Source organism: Coregonus clupeaformis, chromosome 27 (genome assembly GCF_020615455.1).
Source record: "Coregonus clupeaformis isolate EN_2021a chromosome 27, ASM2061545v1, whole genome shotgun sequence".
NCBI classification, from domain to species: Eukaryota; Metazoa; Chordata; class Actinopteri; order Salmoniformes; family Salmonidae; genus Coregonus; species Coregonus clupeaformis.
The window spans coordinates 42,978,236-43,005,858 of NC_059218.1; the positions used below are offsets into that span (position 1 = coordinate 42,978,236).

Genomic DNA, 27,623 nt, shown 5'->3' on the forward strand with positions numbered 1-27,623 from the left:
CACATTTGGTTGAATGCATTCAGTTATGCAACTGATTCAGTTATACAACTATGCCCATACAATGAAGAGAGGGCAGGTTCACAAAGGACATGTGATTATTATGTATGAGACTTTCATTTTCGATACTCAGTGTACTGTGCATATATTGCCATGTTCTCTCTCACACCTCTCTATCTATCTCTCTCTCTCTCTCTCGCTCTGTCTCTCTCTCTCTCTCTCTCTCTCTCTCTCTCTCTCTCTCTCTCTCTCTCTCTCTCTCTCTCTCTCTCTCTCTCTCTCTCTCTCTCTGTCTCTCTCTCTCTCTCTCTCTCTCTCTCTCTCTCTCTCTGTCTCTCTCTCTGTCTCTCTCTCTCCTCTATCTATCTCTCTCTCTCTCTCTCTCTCTATCTCTCTCTCTCTATCTCTCTCTCTCTCTCTCTCTCTCTCTCCTCTCTCTCTCTCCTCTCTCTCTCTCTATCTCTCTCTCTCTATCTCTCTCTCTCCTCTCTCTCTCTCTCTCTCTCTCTCTCTCTCTCTCTCTCTCTCTCTCTCTCTCTACTCTCTCTCTCTCTCTCTCTCTCTCTCTCTCTCTCTCTCTACTCTCTCTACTCTCTCTACTCTCTCTCTCCTTCATCCATTGATCTCTAGGTTAATAATGGTTCGTGTGTTCCTGATAGAGCCTGTGGTTGGTGTCTATGCCTTCTCCATGTTCATGCTGTACCCCCTGATCCAGCAGTACATCTACAGGAGACTGTGGCAGCAGCTCACCGGCAGCCCCTACCCTGCAGAGCTAAACTACACCCACTGCTCTGACAGGAGCACCAACATCAGCTCCATTCACCAGGTGATGTTTCCTGTAATCCACGGTTTCTGGTTGGGGTGTGTACGTACGGGTCACTGTGGGGACGACGTCGTCGATTGCACTTATTGATGAAGCCGGTGACTGAGGTGGTGTACTCCTCAATGCCATTGGATGAATCCCGGAACATATTCCAGTCTGTGCTAGCGAAACAGTCCTGCAGCGTAGCATCCGCGTCGTCTGACCACTTCCGTATTGAGCGAGTCACTGGTGCTTCCTGCTTTCGTTTTTGCTTGTAAGCAGGAATCAGGAGGATAGAGTTATGGTCAGATTTGTCAAATGGATGGCGAGGGAGAGCTTTGTATGCGTCTCTGTGTGTGGAGTAAAGGCGGTCTAGAGTTTTTTTCCCCTTTGGTTGCACATGTGACATGCTGGTAGAAATTAGGTAAAACAGATTTAACTTTGCCTGCATTTTAGTCCCCGGCCACTAGGAGCGCCGCTTCTGGATGTTTATTTTCTTGTTTGCTAATGGCCTTATACAGCTCGTTGAGTGTGGTCTTAGTGCCAGCATCGATTTGTGGTGGTAAATAGACGGCTACGAAAAATATAGATGAAAACTCTCTTGGTAGATAGTGTGGTCTACAGTTTATCATGAGATACTCTACCTCAGGCGAGCAAAACATCAAGACTTCCTTAGTATTAGACATTGCGCACCAGCTGTTATTAACAATTAGACAAACACCACCACCCCTCGTCTTACCAGACGTAGCTGTTCTGTCCTGCCGATGCACGGGAAAACCAGCCAAATGTATGTTATCCGTGTCGTCGTTCAGCCACGACTCGGTGAAACATAAGATATTACAGTTTTTAATGTCCCGTTGGTAGGATAGTCTCAAATTGAGATCATCCAGTTTATTTTCCAGTGATTGCACGTTGGCCAATAGAACAGATGGTAGAGACGGGTTACCTACTCGCCGACGAATTCTAGCAAGGCACCCCAATCTCCACCCCCTGTATTTCCGTCTTTTGTTCACGCGAATGACAGGGATTTGGGCCTGATGTTGACCTGCTTAAAAGTCTTACTCACATCGGCTACGGAGAGCGTGATCACATAGTCATCCGGAACAGCTGATGTTCTCATGCATGCTTCAGTGTTGCTTGCCTCGAAGCAAGCGTAGAAGTGATTTAGCTCATCTGGTAGGCTCGTGTCACGGGGCAGCTCGCGGCTGTGCTTCACTTTATTGGTTTTATTTGGTACTTTATCTATTCGAGGGAACCAGGGTCTCATTTACAACGGTGCCCTGAGGACAACAATACAACAAATTCAAAATGATCAATCAATATTTACTACAAATTACAGAATCAACATTACAGCTTCAAACACCACAAATACAATTATTGACATTCAATTCAAACAGTTGCAATTATCATTAAATTAAGTTTAGTCTTTCTCTTGTCTTCTTTTGTGTACATAAATATAACAAAAACGGGAAGACCAGGAAAATCTGTTTAAAATGGTTCCCCCTCCCCTCTTCTCTCTCTCTCTCCTCTCTCCTCTCTCCCATCTCCTCTCTCCCTCTTCTCTCCTCTCTCCCTCCTCTCTCCTCCCCCCTCCCCTCTCCTCTCTCTCTCCTCTCTCCTCCCCCCTCCCCTCTCCTCTCTCCCTCTTCTCTTCTCTCCTCCCCTCTCCTCTCTCCCTCTTCCCTCCTCTCTCCCTCCTCTCTCCTCCCCCTCCCGTCTCCTCTCTCCACTCCTCTCTCTCTCCCTCTTCTCTCCTCCCCCCCCCTCTCTTCTCTCCCTCTCCCCTCCCCCTCTCCTCTCTCCCTCTTCTCTCTCCCTCATCGCTCCTCGCCCTTCCCCTCTCCCTCCTCTCTCCTCCTCTCTCCCTCCTCTCCTCCCCCCTCCCATCTCCTCTCTCCCTCCTCCCTCCTCTCTGCTCCCCCCTCTCTCCCTCCTCTCTCCTCCCCTCCCCCTTCCCTCTCCTCTCTCCTCCACCTCTCCTCTCTCCCCCCCCCTCCCTCTCTCCTCTCTCCCTCCTCTCTCTCTCTCCTCTCTCCTCCCCTCTCCTCTCTCCCTCCTCTCTCCTCACCCCCCCTCTCCTCTCTCCCTCCTCTCTCCTCCCCCTCCCCTCTCCCCCCTCTCTCCCTCCCCCTACCCTCTCCTCTCTCCTCCCCCCTCCTCTCTCCTCCCCTCTCCCTCGCCTCTCCTCTCTCCTCCCTCTCCTCGCTCCCTCCTCTCTCCTCTCTCTCCCTCTCCTCTCCTCTCTCCTCCCCCCTCTCTCTCTCCCTCCTCTCTCCTCTCTCCCTCTTCCCTCCTCTCTCTCCCTCTCCGTCTCCTCTCTCCACTCCTCTCTCTCTCTCCTCTTCTCTCCTCCCCCTCCCCTCTCTTCTCTCCTCTCCCCTCCCCTCTCCTCTCTCCCTCTTCTCTCTCTCCTCATCGCTCCTCGCCCTTCCCCCTCCTCCTCTCTCTCCTCTCTCCTCCTCTCCTCCCCCTCCCATCTCCTCTCTCCCTCCTCTCTCCTCCCCTCTCCTCTCTCCCTCCTCTCTCCTCCCCTTCCCTCTCCTCTCTCCTCCCTCTCTCTCTCCTCCCCTCCCTCTCCTCTCTCCTCCTCTCTCTCTCCCTCTTCTCTCCTCCCCTCTCCTCTCTCCCTCTTCTCTCCTCCCCCTCCCCTCTCCCTCCTCCCCCTCCCTCTCCTCTCTCCACTCCTCTCTCTCTCCTCTCTCCTCCCCTCTCTCTCTCCCTCCTCTCTCCTCACCCCTCCCCTCTCCTCTCTCCCTCCTCTCTCCTCCCCCTCCCTCTCCCTCTCTCTCCTCCCCCTACCCTCTCCTCTCTCTCCCCCCTCCTCTCTCCTCCCCTCTCCCTCCCTCGTCTCTCCTCTCTCCTCCCCCTCTCCTCGCTCCCTCCTCTCCTCCCCTCTTCCCTCACCTCTACTCTCTCCTCCCCCTCTCCTCTCTCCCTCCTCTCTCCTCCCTCTCCTCGCCTCTCCTCTATCCTCCTCTCTCCCCTCCCTCTCCTCTCTCCTCCCCCTTTCCTCTCTCCCTCCTCTCTCCTCCCCTCTCCTCTCCCATCTCCTCTCTCCTCTCCCCCTCCCTCTCCTCTCTCCTCTTCTCCTCTCTCCTCCCCCCCTCCCTCTCCTCTCTCCTCTCTCCTCCCTCCTCCCCCTCCTCTCTCCTCCTCCCCCTCCCCTCTCCTCCCCCTCCCCCTCCCTCCCCCTCCTCTCTCCTCCTCTCCCCTCCCCTCTCCTCTCTCCTCCCCCTCTCCTTGCTCCCTCCTCTCTCCTCCCCCCTCCCTCTCCTCTCTCCTCCCCCTCTCCTTGCTCCCTCCTCTCTCCTCCCCCTCCTCTCTCCTCCCTCTCTCCTCCCTCCCTCCTCTCTCCTCCCTCTCCTCTCCCCCTCTCCTCCTCTCCCTCCCCTCTCCTCTCTCCTCTCTCCTCCCCCTCTCCCCTCCCCTCTCCTCTCCTCCCTCTCCCCTCCCCTCTCCTCTCTCCTCCCCCTCTCCTCCCTTCCTCGCTACAGGAGATCCAGAAGGAGGCATCTCTGTTCCTCCTCTACAGCGAGTTATGTTTCCTCTTCCCCAGTCTCCTCTCCTCCCTACTCCTGGTCTCCTACAGCGACCACTGCGGCAGGAAGGTAATTCATACAGTTCCTATTACGCTATTGTTTCTAGTCGCCACCAGATGGCAGTATATCACCACAACCCAAACAACAACAAAAAAAGTATTCATCACTACAGTTGAAGTCGGAAGTTTACATACACCTTAGCCAAATACATTTAAACTCAGTATTTCACAATTCCTGACATTTAATCCTAGTACAAATTCCCTGTCTTAGGTCAGTTAGGATCACCACTTTATTTTAAGAATGTGAAATGTCAGAATAATACTAGAGAGAATGATTTATTTCAGCTTTTATTTCTTTCATCACATTCCCAGTGGGTCGGAAGTTTACATACACTCAATTAGTATTTGGTAGCATTGCCTTTAAATTGTTTAACTTGGGTCAAATGTTTCGGGTAGCCTTCCACAAGCTTCCCACAATAAGCTGGTGTAACTGAGTCAGGTTTGTAGGCCTCCTTGCTCACACACGCTTTTTCAGTTCTGCCCACACATTTTCTATAGGATTGAGGTCAGGGCTTTGTGATGGCCACTTAAATACCTTGACTTTGTTGTCCTTAAGACATTTTGCCACAACTTTGGAAGACCCATTTGCAACCAAGCTTTAACTTCCTGACTGATGTCTTGAGATGTTGCTTCAATATATCCACATAACTTTCCTTCCTCATGATGCCATCTATTTTGTGAAGTGCACCAGTCCCTCCTGCAGCAAAGCACCCCCACAGCATGATGCTGCCACCCCCGTGCTTCACGGTTGGGATGGTGTTCTTCGGCTTGCAAGCTGCCCCCTTTTTCCTCCAAACATAACGATGGTCATTATGGCCAAACAGTTCTATTTTTGTTTCATCAGACCAGAGGACATTTCTCCAAAAAGTACGATCTTTGTCCCCATGTGCAGTTGCAAACCATAGTCTGTTTTTTTATGGCGGTTTTGGAGCAGTGGCTTCTTCCTTGCTGAGCGGCCTTTCAGGTTATGTCGATATAGGACTCGTTTTACTGTGGATATAGATACTTTTGTACTTGTTTCCTCCAGCATCTTCACAAGGTCCTTTGCTGTTGTTCTGGGATTGATTTGCACTTTTCGCACCAAAGTACGTTCATCTCTAGGAGACAGAACGCGTCTCCTTCCTGAGTGGTATGACGGCTGCGTGGTCCCATGGTGTTTATACTTACGTACTATTGTTTGTACAGATGAACATGGTACCTTCAGGCATTTGGAAATTGCTCCCAAGGATGAACCAGACTTGTGGAGGTCTACAATTGTTGTCTACAATTGTTTGCCTGAGGTCTTGGCTGATTTCTTTTGATTTTCCGATGATGTCAGCCAAAGAGGCACTGAGTTTGAAGGTAGGCCTTGAAATACATCCACAGGTACACCTCCAATTGACTCAAATGATGTCAATTAGCCTATCAGAAGCTTCTAAAGCCATGACATCATTTTCTGGAATTTTCCAAGCTGTTTAAAGGCACAGTCAACTTAGTGTATGTAAACTTCTGACCCACTGGAATTGTGATACAGTGAATTATAAGTGAAATAATCTGTCTCTAAACAATTGTTGGGAAAATTACGTGTCATGCACAAAGTAGATGTCCTAACCGACTTGCCAAAACTATAGTTTGTTAACAAGAAATTTGTGGAGTGGTTGAAAAACGAGTTTTAATGACTCCAACCTAAGTGTATGTAAACTTCCGACTTCAACTGTATAAGACATTTACTGTGGCTAAATTACTTATATTCTCCTGTAGGTCTAAAGTAGGTCATTTGCTGAAAAATACAATATATGACATTTACTTGTACATGGCTGTTAAACCGCTGTTAAATAGCCTGGGTACTCATTTGTTTAACGCTGTCTTTCTCTCAATTCAATTTCAATTCAATTCCATTTTCAATTTAAGGGCTTTATTGGCATGGGAAACGTATGTTAACATTGCCAAAGCAAGTGAAGTAGATAGTAAACAAAAGTGAAATAAACAATAAATATTAACAGTAAACATTACACTCACAAAAGTCATATTATGTCTATATACAGTGTTATAATGATGCGCAAGTAGTTAAAGTGCAAAAGGGAAAATAAATCAACAAAAATATAGGTTGTATTTACAATGGTGTTTGTTCTTCACTGGTTGCCCTTTTTTTGTGGCAACAGGTCACAAATATTGCTGCTGTTATGGCACACTGTGGTATTTCACCTAATAGATAAGGGAGTTTATCAAAATTGGGTTTGTTTTCAAATTCTTTGTGGGTCTGTGTAATCTGAGGGAAATACGTGTCTCTAATATGGTCAAACATTTGGCAGGAGGTTAGGAAGTGCAGCTCAGTTTCCACCTCATTTTGTGGGCAGTGTGCACATAGCCTATCTTCTCTTGAGAGCCAGGTCTGCCTTTGGCGGCCTTTCTCAATAGCAAGGCTGTCACGTTCGTTCATAAACGGGACGGACCAAGGCGCAGCGTGATATGCAAATATGTTTATTTAACGAAAAACACAACGACAAAACAATAAACCAACGATACGTGACGTCCTAAGGTACACACAACAAACCTCACACGGAACAAGATCCCACAACCCAATAGTGCCAATAGGCTGCCTAAGTATGGTCCCTAATCAGAGACAACGAGCTACAGCTGCCTCTGATTGGGAACCACCCCGGCCAACATAGATCTACACATAATAGAACTACAACATAGAATATAGATAACAAAGAATATACACACCCTGACTCAACATATCAGAGTCCCCTGAGTCAGGGCGTGACAAAGGCTATGCTCACTGAGTCTGTACATAGTCAAAGCTTTCCTTAAGTTTGGGTCAGTCACAGTGGTCAGGTATTCTGCCACTGTGTACTCTCTGTTTAGGGCCAAATAGCATTCTAGTTTGCTCTGTTTGTTTGTTAATTCTTTCCAATGTGTCAAGTAATTCTCTTTTTGTTTTCTCATGATTTGGTTGGGTCTAATTGTGGGGCTGTCCAGGGGCTCTGTGGGGTCTGTTTGTGTTTGTGAACAGAGCCCCAGGACCAGCTTGCTTAAGGGACTCTTCTCCAGGTTCATCTCTCTTTAGGTTAGCACTTTGTGATGGAAGGGTGGGGTTGGGATTTTGCATTGTACTCAAAGGATATTATTGCAGAATTCTGCATGCAGTCTCAATTGGGTGTTTGTCCCATTTTGTAAATTTTTGGTTGGTGAGTGGACCCCAGACCTCACAACCATAAAGGGCAATGGGTTCAATAACTGATTGGAGTATCACTGTGTGAAAAGGGTCAATATCAGGGGATCTTTACATTACACGTTTTTGATATTCTAGAGAATACATACCATTTCCAATGCATACAGTGCCTTTGGAAAGTATTCAGACCCCTTGACTTTTTCCACATTTTGTTACGTTACAGCCTTATTCTAAAATGGATTAAATAAATAAAAATCCTCAGCAATCTATACACAATACCCCATAATGACAAAGCAAAAACAGTTTTTTTTTTTTTTTATCTATGCCAATTTATTTAAAATAAAAAACCTAAATACCTTATTTAAATAAGTATTCAGACCCTTTGCTATGAGACTCGAAATTGAGCTCAGGTTTGGGAATCGCTTCCTTTTAGGTGGTTGTAGAATTTTCTGGATTTTGATAATTAACGGGTATCGTCCAAAATTCTGCCATGTATGCAGTATTTGGTGTTTTACGTTGTACACGGAGGATATTTTTGCAGAATTCTGCATGCAGAGTCTCAATTTGGTGTTTGTCCCATTTTGTGAATTCTTGGTTGGTGAGTGGACCCCAGACCTCACAACCATAAAGGACAATGGGGTTCTATAACTGATTCAAGTATTTTTAGCCAGATCCTAATTGGTCTGTGTGTGTGAGGATCCTAATTGGTATGTTACCAACGTCTCTCTCCCCCCTCTTTCTTCTTCTGTCGCTCTCTGCCCTCCTCTCCCCCCTCTCATCCCTCTGTCTCTAGGTAGCTCTGGTGCCCCCCCTGGTGGGCGAGCTGTTCTTTGCTCTGTGCTATGCAACCGTGTCTCACCTCTCCCTCAGCCTGGGTTACCTGCTAGGGGCCTCGTTCCTGGCCGGGGTACTGGGGGGGCCCACTGCTTTACTGGGGGGAAGTTTTGCCTATATAGCTGACCTGTGTGAGGAGGAGGGGGTGGAGGGGGATGGGGGTGGGGGTAAGTATACGTGTGAGGAAGTGGGTGGGGGTATGAATAGGGTTTGGATTGGGGCTAGAGATGAGGGGAGTTACCATTGTGAGGGAGGTGGGGGAGGTGGGGGTGGGGGAGGAGATGACTGTAGAGATCGGGGTATGAGTGGGGGGAGTGGAGAGGGAGACCGAAGGAGAGATGGAGAGAGCGATGGACAGGGAGACAGAGGGAGAGATAGAGAGAGCGATGGACAGGGAGACAGAGGGAGAGATGGAGAGAGCGATGGACAGGGAGACAGAGGGAGAGATGGAGAGAGCGATGGACAGGGAGACAGAGGGAGAGATGGAGAGAGCGATGGACAGGGAGACAGAGGGAGAGATGGAGAGAGCGATGGACAGGGAGACAGAGGGAGAGATGGAGAGAGATGGACAGGGAGACAGAGGGAGAGATGGAGAGAGCGATGGACAGGGAGACAGAGGGAGAGATGGAGAGAGCGATGGACAGGGAGACAGAGGGAGAGACGGAGGGAAAGACAGAGGGCGACATGGAGGGAGAGACAGAGGGAGAGATGGGGGGAGTAGAGAGGGAGACTGGGGTAAGGGAGGAGGTCGTACGGTGCGTATGGCAGCCTTGGACATGTTGCTAGGCGTGTTGTCAGGGCTAGCCTCTCTGTGTACTGGGTTCTATATTCAGACAGCAGGGTTCACCTGGCCGTTCATCACAGCAGCCATAATACATCTAATCAACCTGGTATACACAGCATGGGTACTGCAGGAGACCGTGGTTACACCCTCACACACAGACTCTTCATCATCATCATCATCACCGACACCTTCTGGGGCTGAGGCAGGCTCCGCCTACTTGCCCCAACGACAAGCCCTGATTGGTCGGTTGCAGGGTGTGTATCTGTTATTCACCGCATCACCAAGGAGGAGGAAAACTGTCCTGGGACTGATATTGGCGGCCTTTGCCTTCTATAAGGTTAGTGTGTGTGTGTGTGTGTGTGTGTGTGTGTGTGTGTGTGTGTGTATAACATTTCAACTTCACATCCTGTTTTAGAAGTCAGGACTTTTTTCAGGTCCTGAATTTGTTCAAATGATATCTTAAGCTTAAAGGTTTAGGGTTAGGTTGAGGGTTTTGGGGTTAGGGTTAGGTTTAGGGGTTAGGGAAAATAGGATTTGAAATGGCAAAAACATTTACATTAAAAAAGGTTCATACATTTCATGAAAACACAGCTGTGAGTGTGTGTGTGTGTGTGTGTGTGTGTTTTTGTGTAAAAATATTAAACTAAAACTGAAAACACCTTCCCACTCCCCCACCTCTCGCTCTCCCGCTCTCGCTCTCTCCCTCTCTCATTTCAATTAAATTCTATTCAAAGGGATTTATTGGCATGGGAAACAGCTATGAGCCCGAGTCAAAGCAAGTGAAATAAACAATAAACTAAAGGGAAATAAACAATCAGAAATTAACAGTAAAATACATTTAAAGTGCTATATTATTGGCTATATACAGTGTTGTAACAATGTGCAAATAGTTGATGTACAAAAGGGAAAATAAATAAACATAAATATGGGTTGTATTTACAATGGTGTTTGTTCTTCACTGGTTGCCCTTTTCTTGTGGCAACAGGTCACAAATCTTGCTGCTGTGATGGCACACTGTGGTTTTTCACCCAGTAGATAAGGGAGTTTATCAAAATTGGATTTGTTTTCGAATTCTTTGTGGATCGCTGTAATCTGAGGGAAATATGTGTCTCCAGTATGGTCCTACATTTGGCAGGAGGTTAGGAAGTGCAGCTCAGTTTCCACCTCATTTTGTGGGCAGTGCCTGTCGCCGCCTCTCTCAATAGCTATGCTCACTGAGTCTGTACATAGTCAAAGCTTTTAGGTGGTTGTAAAATTGAATTGCTATTTTCTGGATTTTGATAATTAGCGGGTATCATCCTAATTCTGCTCTGCCTGTATGTTTTACGTTGTACACAGAGGATGTTTTTGCTGAATTCTGCATGCAGAGTCTCAATTTGGTGTTTGTCCCATTTTGTGAATTCTTGGTTGGTGAGTGGACCCCAGACCTCACAACCATAAGGGGCAATGGGTTCTATAACTTATTCAAGTATTTTTAGCCAGATCCTAATTGGAATGTCAAATTTTATGTTCCTTTTGATGGCATAGAAGGCCCTTCTTGCCTTGTCTCTCAGATCGTTCACAGCTTTGTGGAAGTTACCTGTGGCGCTGATGTTTAGGCCGAGGTATGTATAGTTTTTTGTGTGCTCTAGGGCAACGGTGTCTAGATGGAATTTGTATTTGTGGTCCTGGCAACTGGACCTTTTTTGGAACACCATTATTTTTGTCTTACTGAGATTTACTGTCAGGGCCCAGGTCTGACAGAATCTGTGCAGAAGATCTAGGTGCTGCTGTAGGCCCTCCTTGGTTGGTGACAGAAGCACCAGATCATCAGTAAACAGAAGACATTTTACTTCAGATTCTAGTAGGGTGAGGCCGGGTGCTGCAGACTGTTCTAGTGCCCTCGCCAATTCGTTGATATATATGTTGAAGAGGGTGGGGCTTAAACTGCATCCCTGTCTCACCCCACGGCCCTGTGGAAAGAAATGTGTGTGTTTTTTTGCCAATTTTAACCGCACACTTGTTGTTTGTGTACATGGATTTTATAATGTCGTATGTTTTTCCCCCAACCCCACTTTCCATCAATTTGTATAGCAGACCGTCATGCCAAATTGAGTCAAAAGCATTTTTGAAATCAACAAAGCATGATAAGACTTTGCCTTTGTATTGGTTTGTTTGTTTGTCAATTAGGGTGTGCAGGGTGAATACGTGGTCCGTCGTACGGTAATTTGGTAAAAAGCCAATTTGACATTTGCTCAGGACATTGTTTCAGTGAGGAAATGTAGGAGTCTGCTGTTAATGATAATGCTGAGGATTTTCCCAAGGTTGCTGTTGACGCATATCCCACGGTAGTTGTTGGGGTTGAATTTGTCTCCACTTTTGTGGATTGGAGTGATCAGTCCTTGGTTCCGAGTATTGGGGAAGATGCCAGAGCAGAGGATGATGTTAAAGAGTTTAAGTATAGCCAATTGGAATTTGTGGTCTGTATATTTTATCATTTCATTTAGGATACCATCAACACCACAGGCCTTTTTGGGTTGGAGGGTTTGTATTTTGTCCTGTAGTTCATTCAATGTAATTGGAGAATCCAGTGGGTTCTGGTAGTCTTTAATAGTTGATTCTAAGATTTGTATTTGATCATGTATATTTTTTTGCTGTTTGTTCTTTGTTATAGGGCCAAAAAGATTGGAGAAGTGTTTATCCATACATCTCCATTTTGGATAGATAACGCTTCATGTTGTTGTTTGTTTAATGTTTTCCATAGTGTATTTCTGTATTGTTTTAGTGTTTCATCATAGTGAAGACGTAGGCTCAGGTTTTCTGGGTCTCTGTTTTTGAATGGATAGGTTTCTCAATTTCTTTCTTAGATTTTTTGCATTCTTCATCAAAAATATTTGTCAGTTTTGTTAATTTTCTTAGGTTGCTTAGTTGAAATGTTTAGAGTTGATAGGGAAGCTGAGAGGTCAAATATACTGTTTAGGTTTTCTACTGCCAAGTTTACACCTTCACTATTACAGTGGAACGTTTTGTCCAGGAAGTTGTCTAAAAGGGATTGAATTTGTTGTTGCCTAATTGTTTTTTGGTAGGTTTCAACACTACTTTCCTTCCATCTATAGCATTTCTTAATAATATTCAGTTCATTTGGCTTTGATGCCTCATGATTGAGGATTGCTCTGTTCAAGTAGACTGTGATTTTGCTGTGATCTGATAGGGGTGTCAGTGGGCTGACTGTGAACGCTCTGAGAGACTCTGGGTTGAGGTCAGTGATAAAGTAGTCTACAGTACTACTGCCAAGAGATGAGCTATAGGTGTACCTACCATAGGAGTCCCCTCAAAACCGACCATTGACTATGTACAGACCCAGCGTGCGACAGAGCTGCAGGAGTTGTGACCCATTTTGTTGTAGTTGTGCCTAGAGGGGCATATGGGGGAGGGAATGCTGTCACCTCCAGGTAGGTGTTTGTCCCCCTGTGCTGAGGGTGTCAGGTTCTTGTCCAGTTCTGGCATTTAGGTCGCCACATACTAGTACATGTCCCTGGGCCTGGAAATGGTTGATCTCCCCCCTCTAGGACGGAGAAGCTGTCATGGTTAAATTATGGGGATTCTAGTGGGGGGGATATAGGTAGCACACAGGAGGACATTTTTGTCCGTTGAGATCATTTCCATATTAATTTCTAGCCAGATGTAAAATGTTCCTGTTTTGACTAATTTAATGAACCTCTCAGTTGTAAGGTCCCCTGCGTGGTTCTGGTACCGGTTCCGACCGACATGCTTGTTATAAATCTGTGGACACCGTAGATAAAAATGGCTTGCATTGAGCGATAGCCCTGGTTACCTGGTTCTCTGGTTCCCTGGTTCCCTGGTTCCCTGGCACCCTGGTACCCTGGTTCCCTGGTTCCCTGGTACCCTGGTTCCCTGGTTCCCTGGTACCCTAGTTCCCTGGTACCCTGGTTCCCTGGTTCCCTGGTTCCCTGGTTCCCAAGGAGGAATATTTTTCTGAGCTTGTGTGATGTAGGATGTGAAATCTGAAACCACTTTAAGCTGGGATGTCCTGTATAGCTCAGTTGGTAGAGCATGGCGCTTGCAACGCCAGGGTTGTGGGTTCGATTCCCACGGGGGGCCAGTATGAAAAATGTATGCACTCACTAACTGTAAGTCGCTCTGGATAAGAGCGTCTGCTAAAAAATAATTTCAAAAGAAAATGTCCTTCCTACCATTTCATTCACTCTTCTGACTATTTACAGCCATTAATCTTAAATAATTAATAGATTTTAAACAAAAGAAATGTTCAGTTTGTCATAGATGGACAAGATTAGTATGAGATGTAAGAGTTCCTAACGAGTTCAGGAAGCCAGGCTAGAGGTCTGTCCTGTACGAGTTCAGGAAGCCAGGCTAGAGGTCTGTCCTGTACGAGTTCAGGAAGCCAGGCTAGAGGTCTGTGAGACGTTGACAGCGATGGGGGCAAGACATCTACGTTTTGATCAAGAGAGATCAAAAAATGATCCAAATATGCACATTTTCTCTAACACTAAACATACAAATATGTGTTTTACAGTTATAAGGAAGGTGAACTCTTATAGTTAGTCATTTTAAGATTTGATCATACTATATTTAGAAAGCATATAAGTCATTTAATATATAATAATATAAGTCATTTCAAGCCTTATTCATACAGTTTTGTTGAATAGGAAATACATCATATTTCATATTTTAACATTTTAATCACATTTGTACTGTGTACTTGCGCTTGTGTACTCAAAGGTGACTACACCTCAGCAATTTATACAGTTGAAGTCAGAAGTTTACATACACTTAGGTTGGAGTCATTAAAACTCGTTTTTCAACCACTCCACAAATTTCTTGTTAACAAACTATAGTTTTGGCAAGTCGGTTAGGACATCTACTTTGTGCATGACACAAGTAATTTTTCCAACAATGGTTTACAGACAGATTATTTCACTTATAATTCACTGTATCACAATTCCAGTGGGTCAGAAGTTTACATACACTAAGTTGACTGTGCCTTTAAACAGCTCGGAAAATTCCAGAAAATGATGTCATGGTTTTAGAAGCTTCTGATAGGCTAATTGACATCATTTGAGTCAATTGGAGGTGTACCTGTGGATGTATTTCAAGGCCTACCTTCAAACTCAGTGCCTCTTTGCTTGACATCATGGGAAAATCAAAATAAATCAGCCAAGACCTCAGAAAAAAGAATTGTAGACCTCCACAAGTCTGATTCATCCCTGGGAGCAATTTCCAAACGCCTGAAGATACCACGTTCATCTGTACAAACAATAGTACATAAGTATAAACACCATGGGACCACGCAGCCGTCATACCACTCAGGAAGGAGACGCGTTCTGTCTCCTAGAGATTAATGTACTTTGGTGCGAAAAGTGCAAATCAATCCCAGAACAACTTCAAAGGACCTTGTGAAGATGCTGGAGGAAACAGGTACAAAAGTATCTATATCCACAGTAAAACGAGTCCTATATCGACATAACCTGAAAGGCCGCTCAGCAAGGAAGAAGCCACTGCTCCAAAACCGCCATAGAAAAGCCAGACTATGGTTTGCAACTGCACATGGGGACAAATATCGTACTTTTTGGAGAAATGTCCTCTGGTCTGATGAAACAAAAATATAACTGTTTGGCCATAATGACCATCGTTATGTTTGGAGGAAAAAGGGGGCAGCTTGCAAGCCGAAGAACACCATCCCAACCGTGAAGCACGGGGGTGGCAACATCATGTTGTGGGGGTGCTTTGCTGCAGGAGGGACTGGTGCACTTCACAAAATAGATGGCATCATGAGGAAGGAAAATTATGTGGATATATTGAAGCAACATCTCAAGACATCAGTCAGGAAGTTAAAGCTTGGTCACAAATGGGTCTTCCAAATGGACAAAGACCCCAAGTATACTTCCAAAGTTGTGGCAAAATGGCTTAAGGACAACAAAGTCAAGATATTGGAGTGGCCATCACAAAGCCCTGACCTCAATCCTATAGAAAATGTGTGGGCAGAACTGAAAAAGCGTGTGCGAGCAAGGAGGCCTACAAACCTGACTCAGTTACACCAGCTCTGTCAGGAGGAATGGGCCAAAATTCACCCAACTTATTGTGGGAAGCTTGTGGAAGGTTACCCGAAACGTTTGACCCAAGTTAAAAAATTTAAAGGCAATGCTACCAAATACTAATTGAGTGTATGTAAACTTCTGACCCCACTGGGAATGTGATGAAATAAATAAAAGCTGAAATAAATCATTCTCTCTACTATTATTCTGACATTTCACATTCTTAAAATAAAGTGGTGATCCTAACTGACCTAAGACAGTGAAGTTTTATTAGGATTAAATGTCAGGAATTGTGAAAAAAATGAGTTTAAATGTATTTGGCTAAGGTGTATGTAAACTTCCGACTTCAACTGTAACTATTTTTACCAGAAAGGTGAGATTTCTTTGAGTATGCAGCATTACTAGATTTTGTTTATGATAAATAATTACTTTTGCGGATTATGTAGATGACATTTCTGATTACATTTAGTTACATTTAACTGGTTAATAGAGTGAGTTAAATCTGCTCTATACTAAATTAGCATATCCCCCAGAGTCTCTTCCCTGTTTCACACCTGGTAGTTTGGTGGATGGGACTACCAGCTCTCTGTAACCTAGAGGACAACCAGTGGGTCCATCTACTTTATACCATGTTTCTTGTAGGATGACAATGTCTGTATTTCCAAAGGCATATTTATATTCCAGGATGAGATAGTTAAAGCTCTTGTGTGTCCATGTAAATAGCCAGTTTTTTTGTATTTTGTTTTGTATTTTTCGTACATATTTCCCTATCACACTTTTCATCCTTCTACTAAATATACTTTCCTGCAACCCGCCTCACTCAATGTGGAACGGATTCTATTATTTACTCACCTTTATCTAGAATCTCCAGTTGAAACTAGCCAGCCAGCTAACTAGCTAACTAGCTACTTGCTATTAGCCACCGTTAGCGGTTTTCACCCAGAACATTGGATTTTCTGCCAGAATAACTGAATCACTGGACCTTAACACCGGATCTAGCCAGCCGCAACCGAATGGATGTCGAATGGATGTTGCTGTAGGCTAATTACCACTGCCCCCGTAGCACCAGTTAGCCTTGAGTTAGCCCCGGCTATCTACCTCTCTGTCAACCGGATGGGAGTAGCCAGCTAACCAGCTAACTAGCTACTTGCTATTAGCCACCGTTAGCGGCTTTTTCTCCATTGTCCGTGGCCTGCACTACCTACCAGCCAGCTCTAGTCTGGACTATTATCTGCCAGTCTGCACTGTCTGCACAGCGAGTTATCGACCCAGAACCTATCGGATTTTCTGCCGGAATCACTAAATCACTGGACTGGATAATCGCAACTAGCTAGCTGCAACCAAATGAACGTTGTTGTTGGCTAATCAGCCTTGAGCTAGCCTTGAGTCAAGCACATCTCCCGGCTATCTACCTCTCTGTCAACCGGACGGGACCTCCTAGAGTCGACACGGAGCCCTGCCGATCCATCACGACTGGTCTGCCGACGTAATCGTCTGTGGTTTCAACAGGCTTCCCGTTGCGACGACCACGAAGATCCATCTGCTAGCCCCGGCCCGCTAGCACACGCAAACTACAGCCGTGCTTCCTGATCGCTATGCTGTAGTACCAATTTGAACTGCTCTCGGACTCACATATTGCTGTTCACTGGACCTTATGATCACTCAGCTGCACAGCTGATGCCTGCTGGACTGTTCCTTTACACGGTACCCTGTCAGTTTATTCTGTTTAGCCTCAGCCCAAACTTTATCGCCATTACCAGTTGTTGTCTTAGCTCTCTCGAATAACACCAGTGATTGCGTTATGCCTCTCTCCCATGTCAATATGCCTAGCCTATTGCTGTTTGGGTTAGTTCTTATTATACAATTATTTCACTGTAGAACCCCAAGTCCCTCTCAACCTGCCTCAAATAGTTCCTTTGTTCCACCCCCCATACACGCAGAGACCGGCTCAATTGGTGCCTCCAGTGATGCTATCTCTTTCATTGTTACCCAACGCTTAGGTTTACCTCCACTGTACTCATATCCTTTCATATCCTTGTCTGTACATAATGCCCTGAATCTATTCTATAACGCCCGGAAATCTGCCCCCTTTATTCTCTGTACCCAATGCACTAGAAGACCAGTTCTTAAAGACTTTAGTCGTATCCTTATTCTAGTCCTCCTCTGTTCCTCTGGTGATGTAGAGGCTAACCCAGGCCCTGCAGCCCCCAGTATCACTCCTACTCCCCAGGAGCTATCATTTGTTGACTTCTGTAACCGTAAATGCCTTGGTTTTCTGCACGTTAACATCAGAAGTCTACTTCCTAAGTTTGAGTTATTCACTGCGTTAGCACACTCCGCCAACCCTGATGTTCTAGCAGTGTCTGAATCCTGGCTTAGGAAGGCCACCAAAAATTCTGAAATGTCCATCCCCAACTACAACATTTTCCGTCTAGATAGAACTGCCAAAGGGGGTGGAGTTGCAATCTACTGTAGAGAGAGCCTGCAGAGCTCTATCATACTATCCAGGTATGTGCCCAAACAGTTTGAGCTTCTACTTCTATGAATCCACCTTTCCAGAAATAAGTCTCTCACTGTTGCCGCTTGCTACAGACCCCCCTCAGCCCCCAGCTGTGCCCTGGATACCATATGTGAATTGATTGCCCCCCATTTATCCTCAGAGTTCGTACTGCTTGGTGACCTAAATTGGGATATGCTTAACATCCCGGCCATCCTACAATCCAAACTAGATGCCCTCAATCTCACACAAATTATCAGCGAACCTACCAGGTACCACCCTAAATCCGTAAACATGGGTACCCTCATAGATATCATCCTGACTAACTTACCCTCTAAATACACCTCCGCTGTCTTCAACCAGGATCTCAGCGATCACTGCCTTATTGCCTGCGTCCGTAATGGGTCCGCGGTCAAACGACCACCCCTCATCACTGTCAAACGCTCCCTAAAACACTTTAGCGAGCAGGCCTTCCTAATTGACCTGGCCCAGGTATCCTGGATGGATATAGATCTCATTCCGTCAGTAGAGGATGCCTGGTTGTTCTTTAAAAGTAATTTCCTCTCAATCTTAAACAAGCATGCACCATTCAAAAAATACAGAACTAAGAACAGATATAGCCCCTGGTTCTCCTCAGACTTGACTGCCCTTGACCAGCACAAAAACATCCTGTGGCATACTGCATTAGCTGTCACGGTTCAGACAGACGACAAGAGGACCACAATTGCGTCACACCAGAAAGTTTATTTAAACTTAAGGGGAAAGGGATGTAGGGAGTGAGTGAAGGCTCCAGGGTTATCCCGTCCGATGTGCTGGGTCTGTGCCTCCCCCAGTGGCAGCGATGCGTCCGATGACGCCGGTGGTTGGTGGTCCAGAAGTCCTGGGGGAGGAAACACAGACACAACGGGGCGGATGAAAACAGGCAGAAGTACAGTTCAAGGGAAATCCAAATACGTAGTAGCAAGGCAGAAGGCTGGTCAGAGTTACCGGGGTCGAAGAGTAGTCAGGAGTCGTAATGGCAGAAAGCAGGTCTGGTTTTCCTGGGGCAGAAGAGTATCCAAGAATCAGGCAGGTCCGGGGTCACAAAACAGGGGTGAGCCAGAAGCGCGAGCACACAGGTTCCGGGTGTGAGCTTTGCAGACGATCTGACAAAGGGAGAGCTGAAAGACGGGACTTTAAATACTGGGAGAGGTTAGTGGGTAATGCAGCGCAGCTGGCAGAGTAATTAGAGCCGAGCAGAGCAGGGACAGGTGGAGCTCGTTAGGCTGAGTAGAGAGAGAGAGATGAGCAGAGTGGAAGATAGTGGAAACACATAAGGTGGTAACCCGGTGGAGTGAGAGGGCTCATGACAGAACCCCCCCAAGGGACGGCCCCAGAAGTCCCAAGAGCAACACCACGCCGGGGCGGGAGGAGGGGAGCCGGAGGAGGGCTAGAACTCCTCCGAACGTGTCCGAGCGAACGCCCTCATCCTCGGAGGAAGCCGGAGGGCCGTGGTCGGGAGATGGGACAGGTCCCGAGACAGGATCAGGCACAGGACAGGAAGCCGAGCGGGCAGGACGGTTAGGGATCCCTCTGGGGCGGCCCCTACGGATTGCAGGTTGATCAGGATGCCAGTCGTGGAAGGCGGTGATGAGAGTCCTATCCACAATCCGACTAGCTGGCACCCAGGTCCTTTCCTCAGGTCCATAGCCCTCCCAGTCAATGAGGTACTGGAGACCCTACCCCTCCGTCTGGACCGAAGCAGGCGGCGGACGGTGTAAACCAGACCACCATCGACGAGCCGTGGAGGAGGAGGACAAGGCGCAGCAGGGACCAGCGGACTCTCATGAACGGGCTTAATCTTAGACACATGGAAAGTGGGGTGCACCCTCATGGAATTAGGCAGTTGGAGCCGGACAGCAGTTGGGCTAATCACTCTTATGATAGGGAATGGGCCAATGAACCGAGGTGCCAACTTCTGCGACTCCACCCCTGAGTGGCAGGTTCCTTGACGACAACCACACCCTTTGACCAACATGGTAGGTGGGAGCAGGGATTCTCCGACGGTTGGCCCCGGTAGTGTAGCTGGCAACGGATCTGAGAAGTGTGGCTCGGGCCTGTGACCAGGTGCGGCGACATCGACGGGCAAACGCAAGTGCAGATGGGCAAGTAACCTCCCCTTCCTGACTGGCAAATAGAGGAGGCTGGTATCCATAAACACATTGGAAAGGGGACATACCGATGGCAGAGCAGGTCAGAGAATTGTGTGCGTACTCCACCCATGTCAATTGCTGCGACCAGGAGTGGGGGTTGCGTGAAGTCATGCATCGCAGTGCCTTCTCGAGCTCCTGATTTGCCCGCTCTGACTGCCCATTGGATTGGGGATGGAATCCGGAAGTCAGACTGACTGTGGCTCCCAGCAGGTGACAGAACTCCTTCCAAAAAGCGGAGGAGAATTGTGGACCACGGTCAGAAACTACATCCTTTGGCAGTCCGTGGATCCGGAAGACGTGTTCCAGGACCACCTGGGCGGTCTCCCTTGGCGGTTGGGAGCTTGGGGAGGGGAATGAAGTGTGCCATCTTGCTGAATCGGTCAACTATGGTGAGAATGACGGTCTTGCCCCTTGAAGGGGGCAGCCCCGTGACAAAGTCAAGGGCGATGTGAGACCAGGGACGTCTGGGCACAGGCAGGGGCTGCAGCAATCCGGCTGGGGGCTGGCAGGACGACTTGTGTTGGTTGCAGATGGGGCAGGCTTGGACGAATTCCCGTACATCCTTTCTCAGAGCGGGCCACCAGAACCTCTGGGCGAGCAGGTTGTAAGTGCGGGTGGAGCCAGGGTGACAAGCTAGGCGGGAGTCATGTCCCCACTGGAACGACCTGGGACCTTAGGTTTCGGGGACAAAAAGGCGGTCAGCTGGGCAAGTGCTGGGACCGGGCTGGTTACGGAGAGCTTCCAGCACCTGTTCCTCAACAGCCCAGGTCAGAGCTGCTACGATGCAGGGACTTGGCAGAATCGACACAGGATCCTTGGAGGGGTTGTCATCCTTCTGGAATTGACGGGAGAGGGCGTCTGGCTTGGTGTTGCGTGACCCAGGCCGGTATGACAGAGTGAAATTAAACCTGGTGAAGAACAGGGCCCAGCGGGACTGCCTGGAGTTCAACCGTTTGGCCGTGCGGATGTACTCCAAGTTCTTATGATCGGTCCAAACGAGAAATGGAATGGTGGACCCCTCCAGCCAGTGACGCCACTCCTCCAAGGCAAGCTTCACAGCCAGCAGCTCTCGGTTCCCTATGTCGTAATTGCACTCAGAGGGGGACAACCGACGTGAGAAAAAGGCACAGGGATGGAGCTTCCTATCCTCCGCAGCCCACTGAGAAATCACAGCACCAACTCCCACATCCGAGGCGTCCACCTCCACAATGAATTGCCGGTCCACGTCAGGCATCTGGAGGATGGGAGCGGAGGTGAACCTTACCTTGAGGGTACTGAAGGCCTTGTCGGCTGCTGGGGTCCAGGTGAAGGGTTGCTTGGTGCTGGTTAGAGCAGTGAGAGGGGCAGCAACGGTACTGTAGTTCCGGATAAACTTTCTATAGAAGTTAGCAAACCCCAGAAACTGTTGCAGCTTCTTTCTGTTCTCCGGAACTGGCCATGAAGTGACTGCTGATACTTTGGCAGGATCCATTTGGATACTTCCCTCTGCCACTATGTACCCCAGGAAGGCCACTGTCTTGACGTGAAACTCACATTTCTCTGCCTTGGCGTAGAGGGAATTCTCCAGAAGACGATGAAGGACTTGCTGGACATGGCGGGTGTGTTCAGACAGGTTTCTGGAGTAGATTAAGATGTCATCCAGGTAAACGAAGACAAACTTGTTTAACATGTCCCGCAGTACATCATTCACTAGAGCCTGGAACACAGCAGGAGCATTGGTGAGGCCAAAAGGCATAACCAGATACTCGTAGTGGCCTGTTGGTGTATTGAATGCGGTCTTCCATTCATCTCCCTCCCGGATCCGCACTAGGTGGTAAGCGTTTCTGAGATCCAACTTGGTAAAAACAGTGGCTCCCTGGAGCAACTCAAAAGCAGAGGTGAGCAGAGGGAGAGGGTAACGGTTTTCACTGTGATGTCGTTGAGTCCCCTGTAGTCGATGCAGGGGCGAAGAGATCCGTCCCTCTTCCCCACAAAGAAGAAGCCAGCACCAGCCGGAGATGAAGATGAACGGATCAATCCTGTGGACAGAGAGCCATTGATGTAGTCCTCCGTGGACCTTCTTTCAGGAGCAGACAACGAATAAAGACGACCCCTTGGAGGGGCTGTTCCAGGGAGGAGGTCGATGGCACAGTCGTACGGTCGGTGAGGGGGCAGAGATGTGGCTCTAGCTTTGTTAAACACTTCTCTGAGACCATGGTAGCATTCTGGGACATGGGAGAGGTCAGGAGCGGAGTTAGTAGGTACTGGCCGAGGGGGTAGTGCGGCAGCAAGCAGGCAGGTTCGGTGGCAGTCCTCTCCCCCACTCCCTGATCACCCCGGTCACCCAGTCGAGCTGAGGGCTGTGCCGGGCGGAGCCATGGGTAACCCAGGATGAGGGGTTGGCCTGGAGAGGGTAGCAGGTGAAACTGGATAGTTTCTTGATGGTTTCCGGACAGACCCATCAAGACCGGGGCCGTGACATGAGTGACCGATCCGAGTAAGTGTCCGTCCAGTGCCCGGGCAGGAATAGGAGGTGTCAAACGGAGGTTCTCCAGTCCCAGTTGGCGTGCCAGCTTGATGTCCATTATGTTGGCTTCGCGCCCGAATCCACCAGAGCAGCCAGGGTGTGAGTTGAGTCAGAGAGGCGGAGGTGAACTTGCAGCAAGGGTTTGCGGTCGGAGGACTGGGTGGTCATTGAGCTCAACCGGACTCCCCCTATGCCCGGTGAGCTTCGGCCTTTAAAGGGCAGGTTACCACACGATGTCCATCACCTCCACAATAGAGGCAGAGGTTTGAGGTGAAGCGGCGCTGGCGCTCTGCAGGAGTGAGAGAGGCTCGCCCAATCTCCATAGGCTCAGACTGATCAAGCTGACTTGGGTGAGTGGCAGTAGCTGACAGGAGCCCAGTCGGATCTCTCCGAATGCCGGTAGTTGGTGGACCTTGGCGCCCCCTCTCACTGACGACGGGTCTGTATCCTTCTGTCGATCCGGACAGTCAGTGCGATGGCTTCATCAAGAGTGGAAGGCAGTTCATGGGAGACCAACTCGTCCTTGATATAGTCAGCCAAGCTATGGAAGAACGCGTCCACCAACGAGGGTGTGTTCCAAGAACTTCGTCTTGCCAGGGTTCGGAAGTCGATGGAATGGTCTGCGACTGTACGTCTGCCTTGTCGAATACTGAACAGTTCACGAGACGCCTCTGCGGTTGGTGAATCCAGGTCAAACACCTTCAGCATCTCCTCAGCAAACAGGTCGAAGGTTGCACATGCGGGGGTTTGACGTTCGAACTCTGCTGTTCCCAGAGTCGAGCTCGGCCCGTCAGGTGAGTGATGGCATACCCGACCCTAGCCCCCTCCGTGGCGAAGGTCCTTGGCTGCAAGGAGAACTGAAGTCGGCAGCTAGTCAGGAATGGCCGGACCTGGGTAGAATCGCCGTTGAACCGCTCGGGGTTTCCAATCTTGGGTTCCGGGGTAGCGGCTGCTATGACCGGGGCAGGTAACTCGGAGGCAGGGCTGGTGGGCAGACTGGCTGGGGTAAGGTTGGTGAGGAGTTGGATGATCCTGGCGAGTTGTTGTTGCTGCTGCTGGGACTGCTGCTGGTGCTGCTGGAACTGCTGATGCTGTTGGTGGCCGACCTGAAGCAGAGATGTGGACGTCGCCGCTCATGCGGCTTAGCTCTCTCTCAGTGTGTTCCAGGCGTAGCATGGCGGTGGGTTGCTCAGGTTCTTCGGCTTCCATGTCGGGGGAAGTGTGCGCTGAGTCCATGATGGTCAGATCGTACTGTCACGGTTCAGACAGACGACAAGAGGACCACAATTGCGTCACACCAGAAAGTTTATTTAAACTTAAGGGGAAAGGGATGTAGGGAGTGAGTGAAGGCTCCAGGGGTTATCCCCGTCCGATGTGCTGGGTCTGTGCCTCCCCAGTGGCAGCGATGCGTCCGATGACGCCGGTGGTTGGTGGTCCAGAAGTCCTGGGGGGAGGAAACACAGACACAACGGGCGGATGAAAACAGGCAGAAGTACAGTTCAAGGGAAATCCAAATACGTAGTAGCAAGGCAGAAGGCTGGTCAGAGTTACCGGGGTCGAAGAGTAGTCAGGAGTCGTAATGGCAGAAAGCAGGTCTGGTTTTCCTGGGGCAGAAGAGTATCCAAGAATCAGGCAGGTCCGGGGTCACAAAACAGGGGTGAGCCAGAAGGCGAGCACACAGGTTCCGGGTGTGAGCTTTGCAGACGATCTGACAAAGGAGAGCTGAAAGACGGGACTTTAAATACTGGGAGAGGTTAGTGGGTAATGCAGCGCAGCTGGCAGAGTAATTAGAGCCGAGCAGAGCAGGGACAGGTGGAGCTCGTTAGGCTGAGTAGAGAGAGAGAGATGAGCAGAGTGGAAGATAGTGGAAACACATAAGGTGGTAACCCGGTGGAGTGAGAGGGCTCATGACATTAGCATCAAATAGCCCCCGCGATATGCAACTTTTCAGGGAAGTCAGGAACCATTATACACAAGCAGTTAGGAAAGCAAAGGCTAGCTTTTTCAAACAGAAATGTTCATCCTGTAGCACTAACTCCAAAAAGATTTGGGACACTGTAAAGTCCATGGAGAATAAGAGCACCTCCTCCCAGCTGCCCTCTGCACTGAGGCTAGGAAACACTATCACCACCGAAAAATCTACAATAATCGAGAATTTCAACGAGCATTTTGCTATAGCTGGCCATGCTTTCCACCTGGCTACCACTACCCCGGCCACCAGCTCTGCACCCTCCGCTGCAACTTGCCCATGCCCCCCCTGCTTCTCCTTCACACAAACTCAGACAGCTGATGTTCTGAAAGAGCTGCAAAATCTGGACCCCTACAAATCAGCTGGGCTAGACATTCTGGACCCTTTCTTTCTAAAACTAGCCGCCGAAATTGTCGCGACCCCTATTACTAGCCTGTTCAACCTCTCTTTCGTAACGTCTGAGATCCCCAGAGATTGGAAAGCTGCCGCGGTCATCCCCCTCTTCAAAGGGGGTGACACTCTAGATCCAAACTGTTACAGACCTATATCCATCCTGCCCTGCCTTTCGAAAGTAATTGAAAGCCAAGTTAACAAACAGATCACCGACCATTTCGAATCCCACCATACATTCTCCGCTATGCAATCCGGTTTCCGAGCTGGTCATGGGTGCACCTCAGCCACGCTCAAGGTCCTAAACGATATTAGAACCGCGATCGATAATAGACAGTACTGTGCAGCCGTCTTCATCGACCTGGCCAAGGCTTTCGACTCTGTCAACCACCGCATTCTTATTGGCAGACTAAATAGCCTTGGTTTCTCAAATGACTGCCTCGCCTGGTTCACTAACTACTTCTCAGATAGAGTTCAATGTGTCAAATCGGAGGGCCTGTTGTCTGGACCTATGGCAGTGTCTATGGGGGTGCCACAGGGTTCAATTCTTGGGCCGACTCTTTTCTCAGTGTATATCAATGATGTCGCTCTTGCTGCTGGTGACTCTCGGATCCACCTCTACGCAGACGACACCATTTTGTATACATCTGGCCCTTCATTGGACACTGTGTTAACAAACCTCCAAACGAGCTTCAATGCCATACAACACTCCTTCAGTAGCCTCCAACTGCTCTTAAACACTAGTAAAACTAAATGCATGCTCTTCAACCGAACGCTGCTGGCACCCGCCCACCCGACTAGAATCACTACTCTCGACGGGTCTGACCTAGAGTATGTGGACAACTACAAATACCTAGGTGTCTGGTTAGACTGTAAACTCAACTTCCAGACTCACATAAAGAATCTCCAATCCAAAGTTAAATCTAGAATCGGCTTCCTATTTCGCAACAAAGCCTCCTTCACTCATGCTGCCAAACATGCCCTCGTAAAACTGACTATCCTACCGATACTTGACTTCGGCGATGTCATTTACAAAATAGCCTCCAACACTCTACTCAGCAAATTGTATGTTGTCTATCACAGTGCCATCCGTTTTGTCACCAAAGCCCCATATACTACCCACCACTGTGACCTGTACGCTCTTGTTGGCTGGTCCTCACTACATATTCGTTGCCAAACCCACTGGCTCCAGGCCATCTATAAATCACTGCTAGGCAAATCCCCGCCGTATCTTAGCTCATTGGTCACCATAGCAATACCCACCCGTAGTATGCACTCCAGCAGGTATATCTCACTGGTCATCCCCAAAGCCAACACCTCCTTTGGCCGCCATTCCTTCCAGTTCTCTGCTGCCAATGACTGGAACGAATTGCAAAAATCTCTGAAGCTGGAGACTCTTATCTCCCTCACTAACTTTCAGCATCAGTTGTCAGAGCACCTTACCGATCACTGCACCTGTACAGAGCCCATCTGAAATTAGCCCACCCAACTACCTCATCCCCATATTGTTATTTATTTTGCTCATTTGCACCCCAGTATCTCTATTTGCACATCATCTCTTGCACATCTATCATTCCAGTGTTGATACTAATTGTAATTATTTTGCACTATAGCCTATTTATTGCCTTACCTCCATAACTTACTACATTTGCACACACTGTATATATATTTTCTGTTGTATTTTTGACTTTATGTTTTGTTTTACCCCATATGTAACTCTGTGTTGTTGTTTTTATCGCACTGCTTTGCTTTAACTTGGCCAGGTCGCAGTTGTAAATGAGAACTTGTTCTCAACTGGCTTACCTGGTTAAATAAAGGTGAAATAAAAAATAGTGTCCAGTGTTGTTATTTGAGTGGTTTAGGCTCGGACCATTAGGCGTGAGCGAACATGCTGAGCAGGATGGGGCTTGGGTGGGTGTTTTAGTGGGGGTTGAGGTCCTTGTTGTGGGGGGCAGAAGGGCCTATGACTGATCTGGGTGTGGCTAGGGTTTGTCGGGGGGGGGGTCAACTGGTTGTCGTGGGGGTGGGGATGTGGCTGGTGGTCCTGCGGTCGGGGTGTAGGTTCTCTTGTTGCAGGTCCTACAGTTCTGGGAGGGAGTTTCCTTTTTTGCTCTGTTGCTCCTGTGTGAGGTGTTGGGGCTGCGGTTGAGGGTGATGTCCTTCAGGGGGTTGATCGGACTCGCTCGGGGTGGGGGAGTCATCACCAAGAGAAAGCTTCTCCTGCCGTGCTCTCTCTTTGATTCTGTAAAAGTGATGTTGTAAGTGTATGAAGTTGCTCTGCAGCACCACTGTTCCATTCCTGTCCAGGCTGGCAGAGGGTGTCTCCGTCTCAGGGTCCTTGTTTTCCAGTGTTCTGATGTTCCACCCTCCTCCAATACCCTCTCTCTTAAAAGAGGGATAGTGTGCTCTTATAGCAGTGTGCCATGCCCAGGGAGGGTCTGTGTGGAAGATTAGGTTGCGTTCGTTCCCATTTTTGTAGCAGTCAGTAAAAGATTCTCTGGATTGTCCATGAGGAGCGTCTCTTTGTACTCTTTCCGTGCCTTGTCATTTTCTATATCCAAGGGGTACTGTACTGTGGTGACCTCTGCACAGAGGGAAGCCATGGAGCAGGGGGCCAAAGGGGTGGGGTGGGGGATTTGGGTGGGGGAGGGAAAGGGTGGGGTGGGGAATCCATCATTTGGGTGGGGGGAGGAACTCTGCTACCATTGTTGGGCTCATGCTAATTAATGTTGCAGCTGGGTCTGTTCTTTCCTAGCAAACTTGGTAGCTTTTTAACTCAGCATTCAGTCTTTGTAAAGTAAAATATCTAGAGAAGTTTGCTGGATAGTCCTTGGTAGTAAGAATCCT

At 48.2% G+C, this 27,623-nt stretch overlaps 1 protein-coding gene across 1 annotated transcript in view; it reads left to right on the plus strand.

The window, feature by feature from the left end:
* The first annotated feature begins 634 nt into the window (after positions 1-634).
* Positions 635-27,623, plus strand: part of slc46a3 (solute carrier family 46 member 3) — a 38,740-nt gene continuing 11,751 nt past the window's right edge. The window contains exons 1-3 of the mRNA XM_041850350.2: positions 635-823; positions 4,294-4,407; positions 8,345-8,572. Coding sequence (XP_041706284.2) covers positions 635-823; positions 4,294-4,407; positions 8,345-8,572 — 531 coding nt within the window. The remainder of the gene's footprint in view (positions 824-4,293; positions 4,408-8,344; positions 8,573-27,623) is intronic.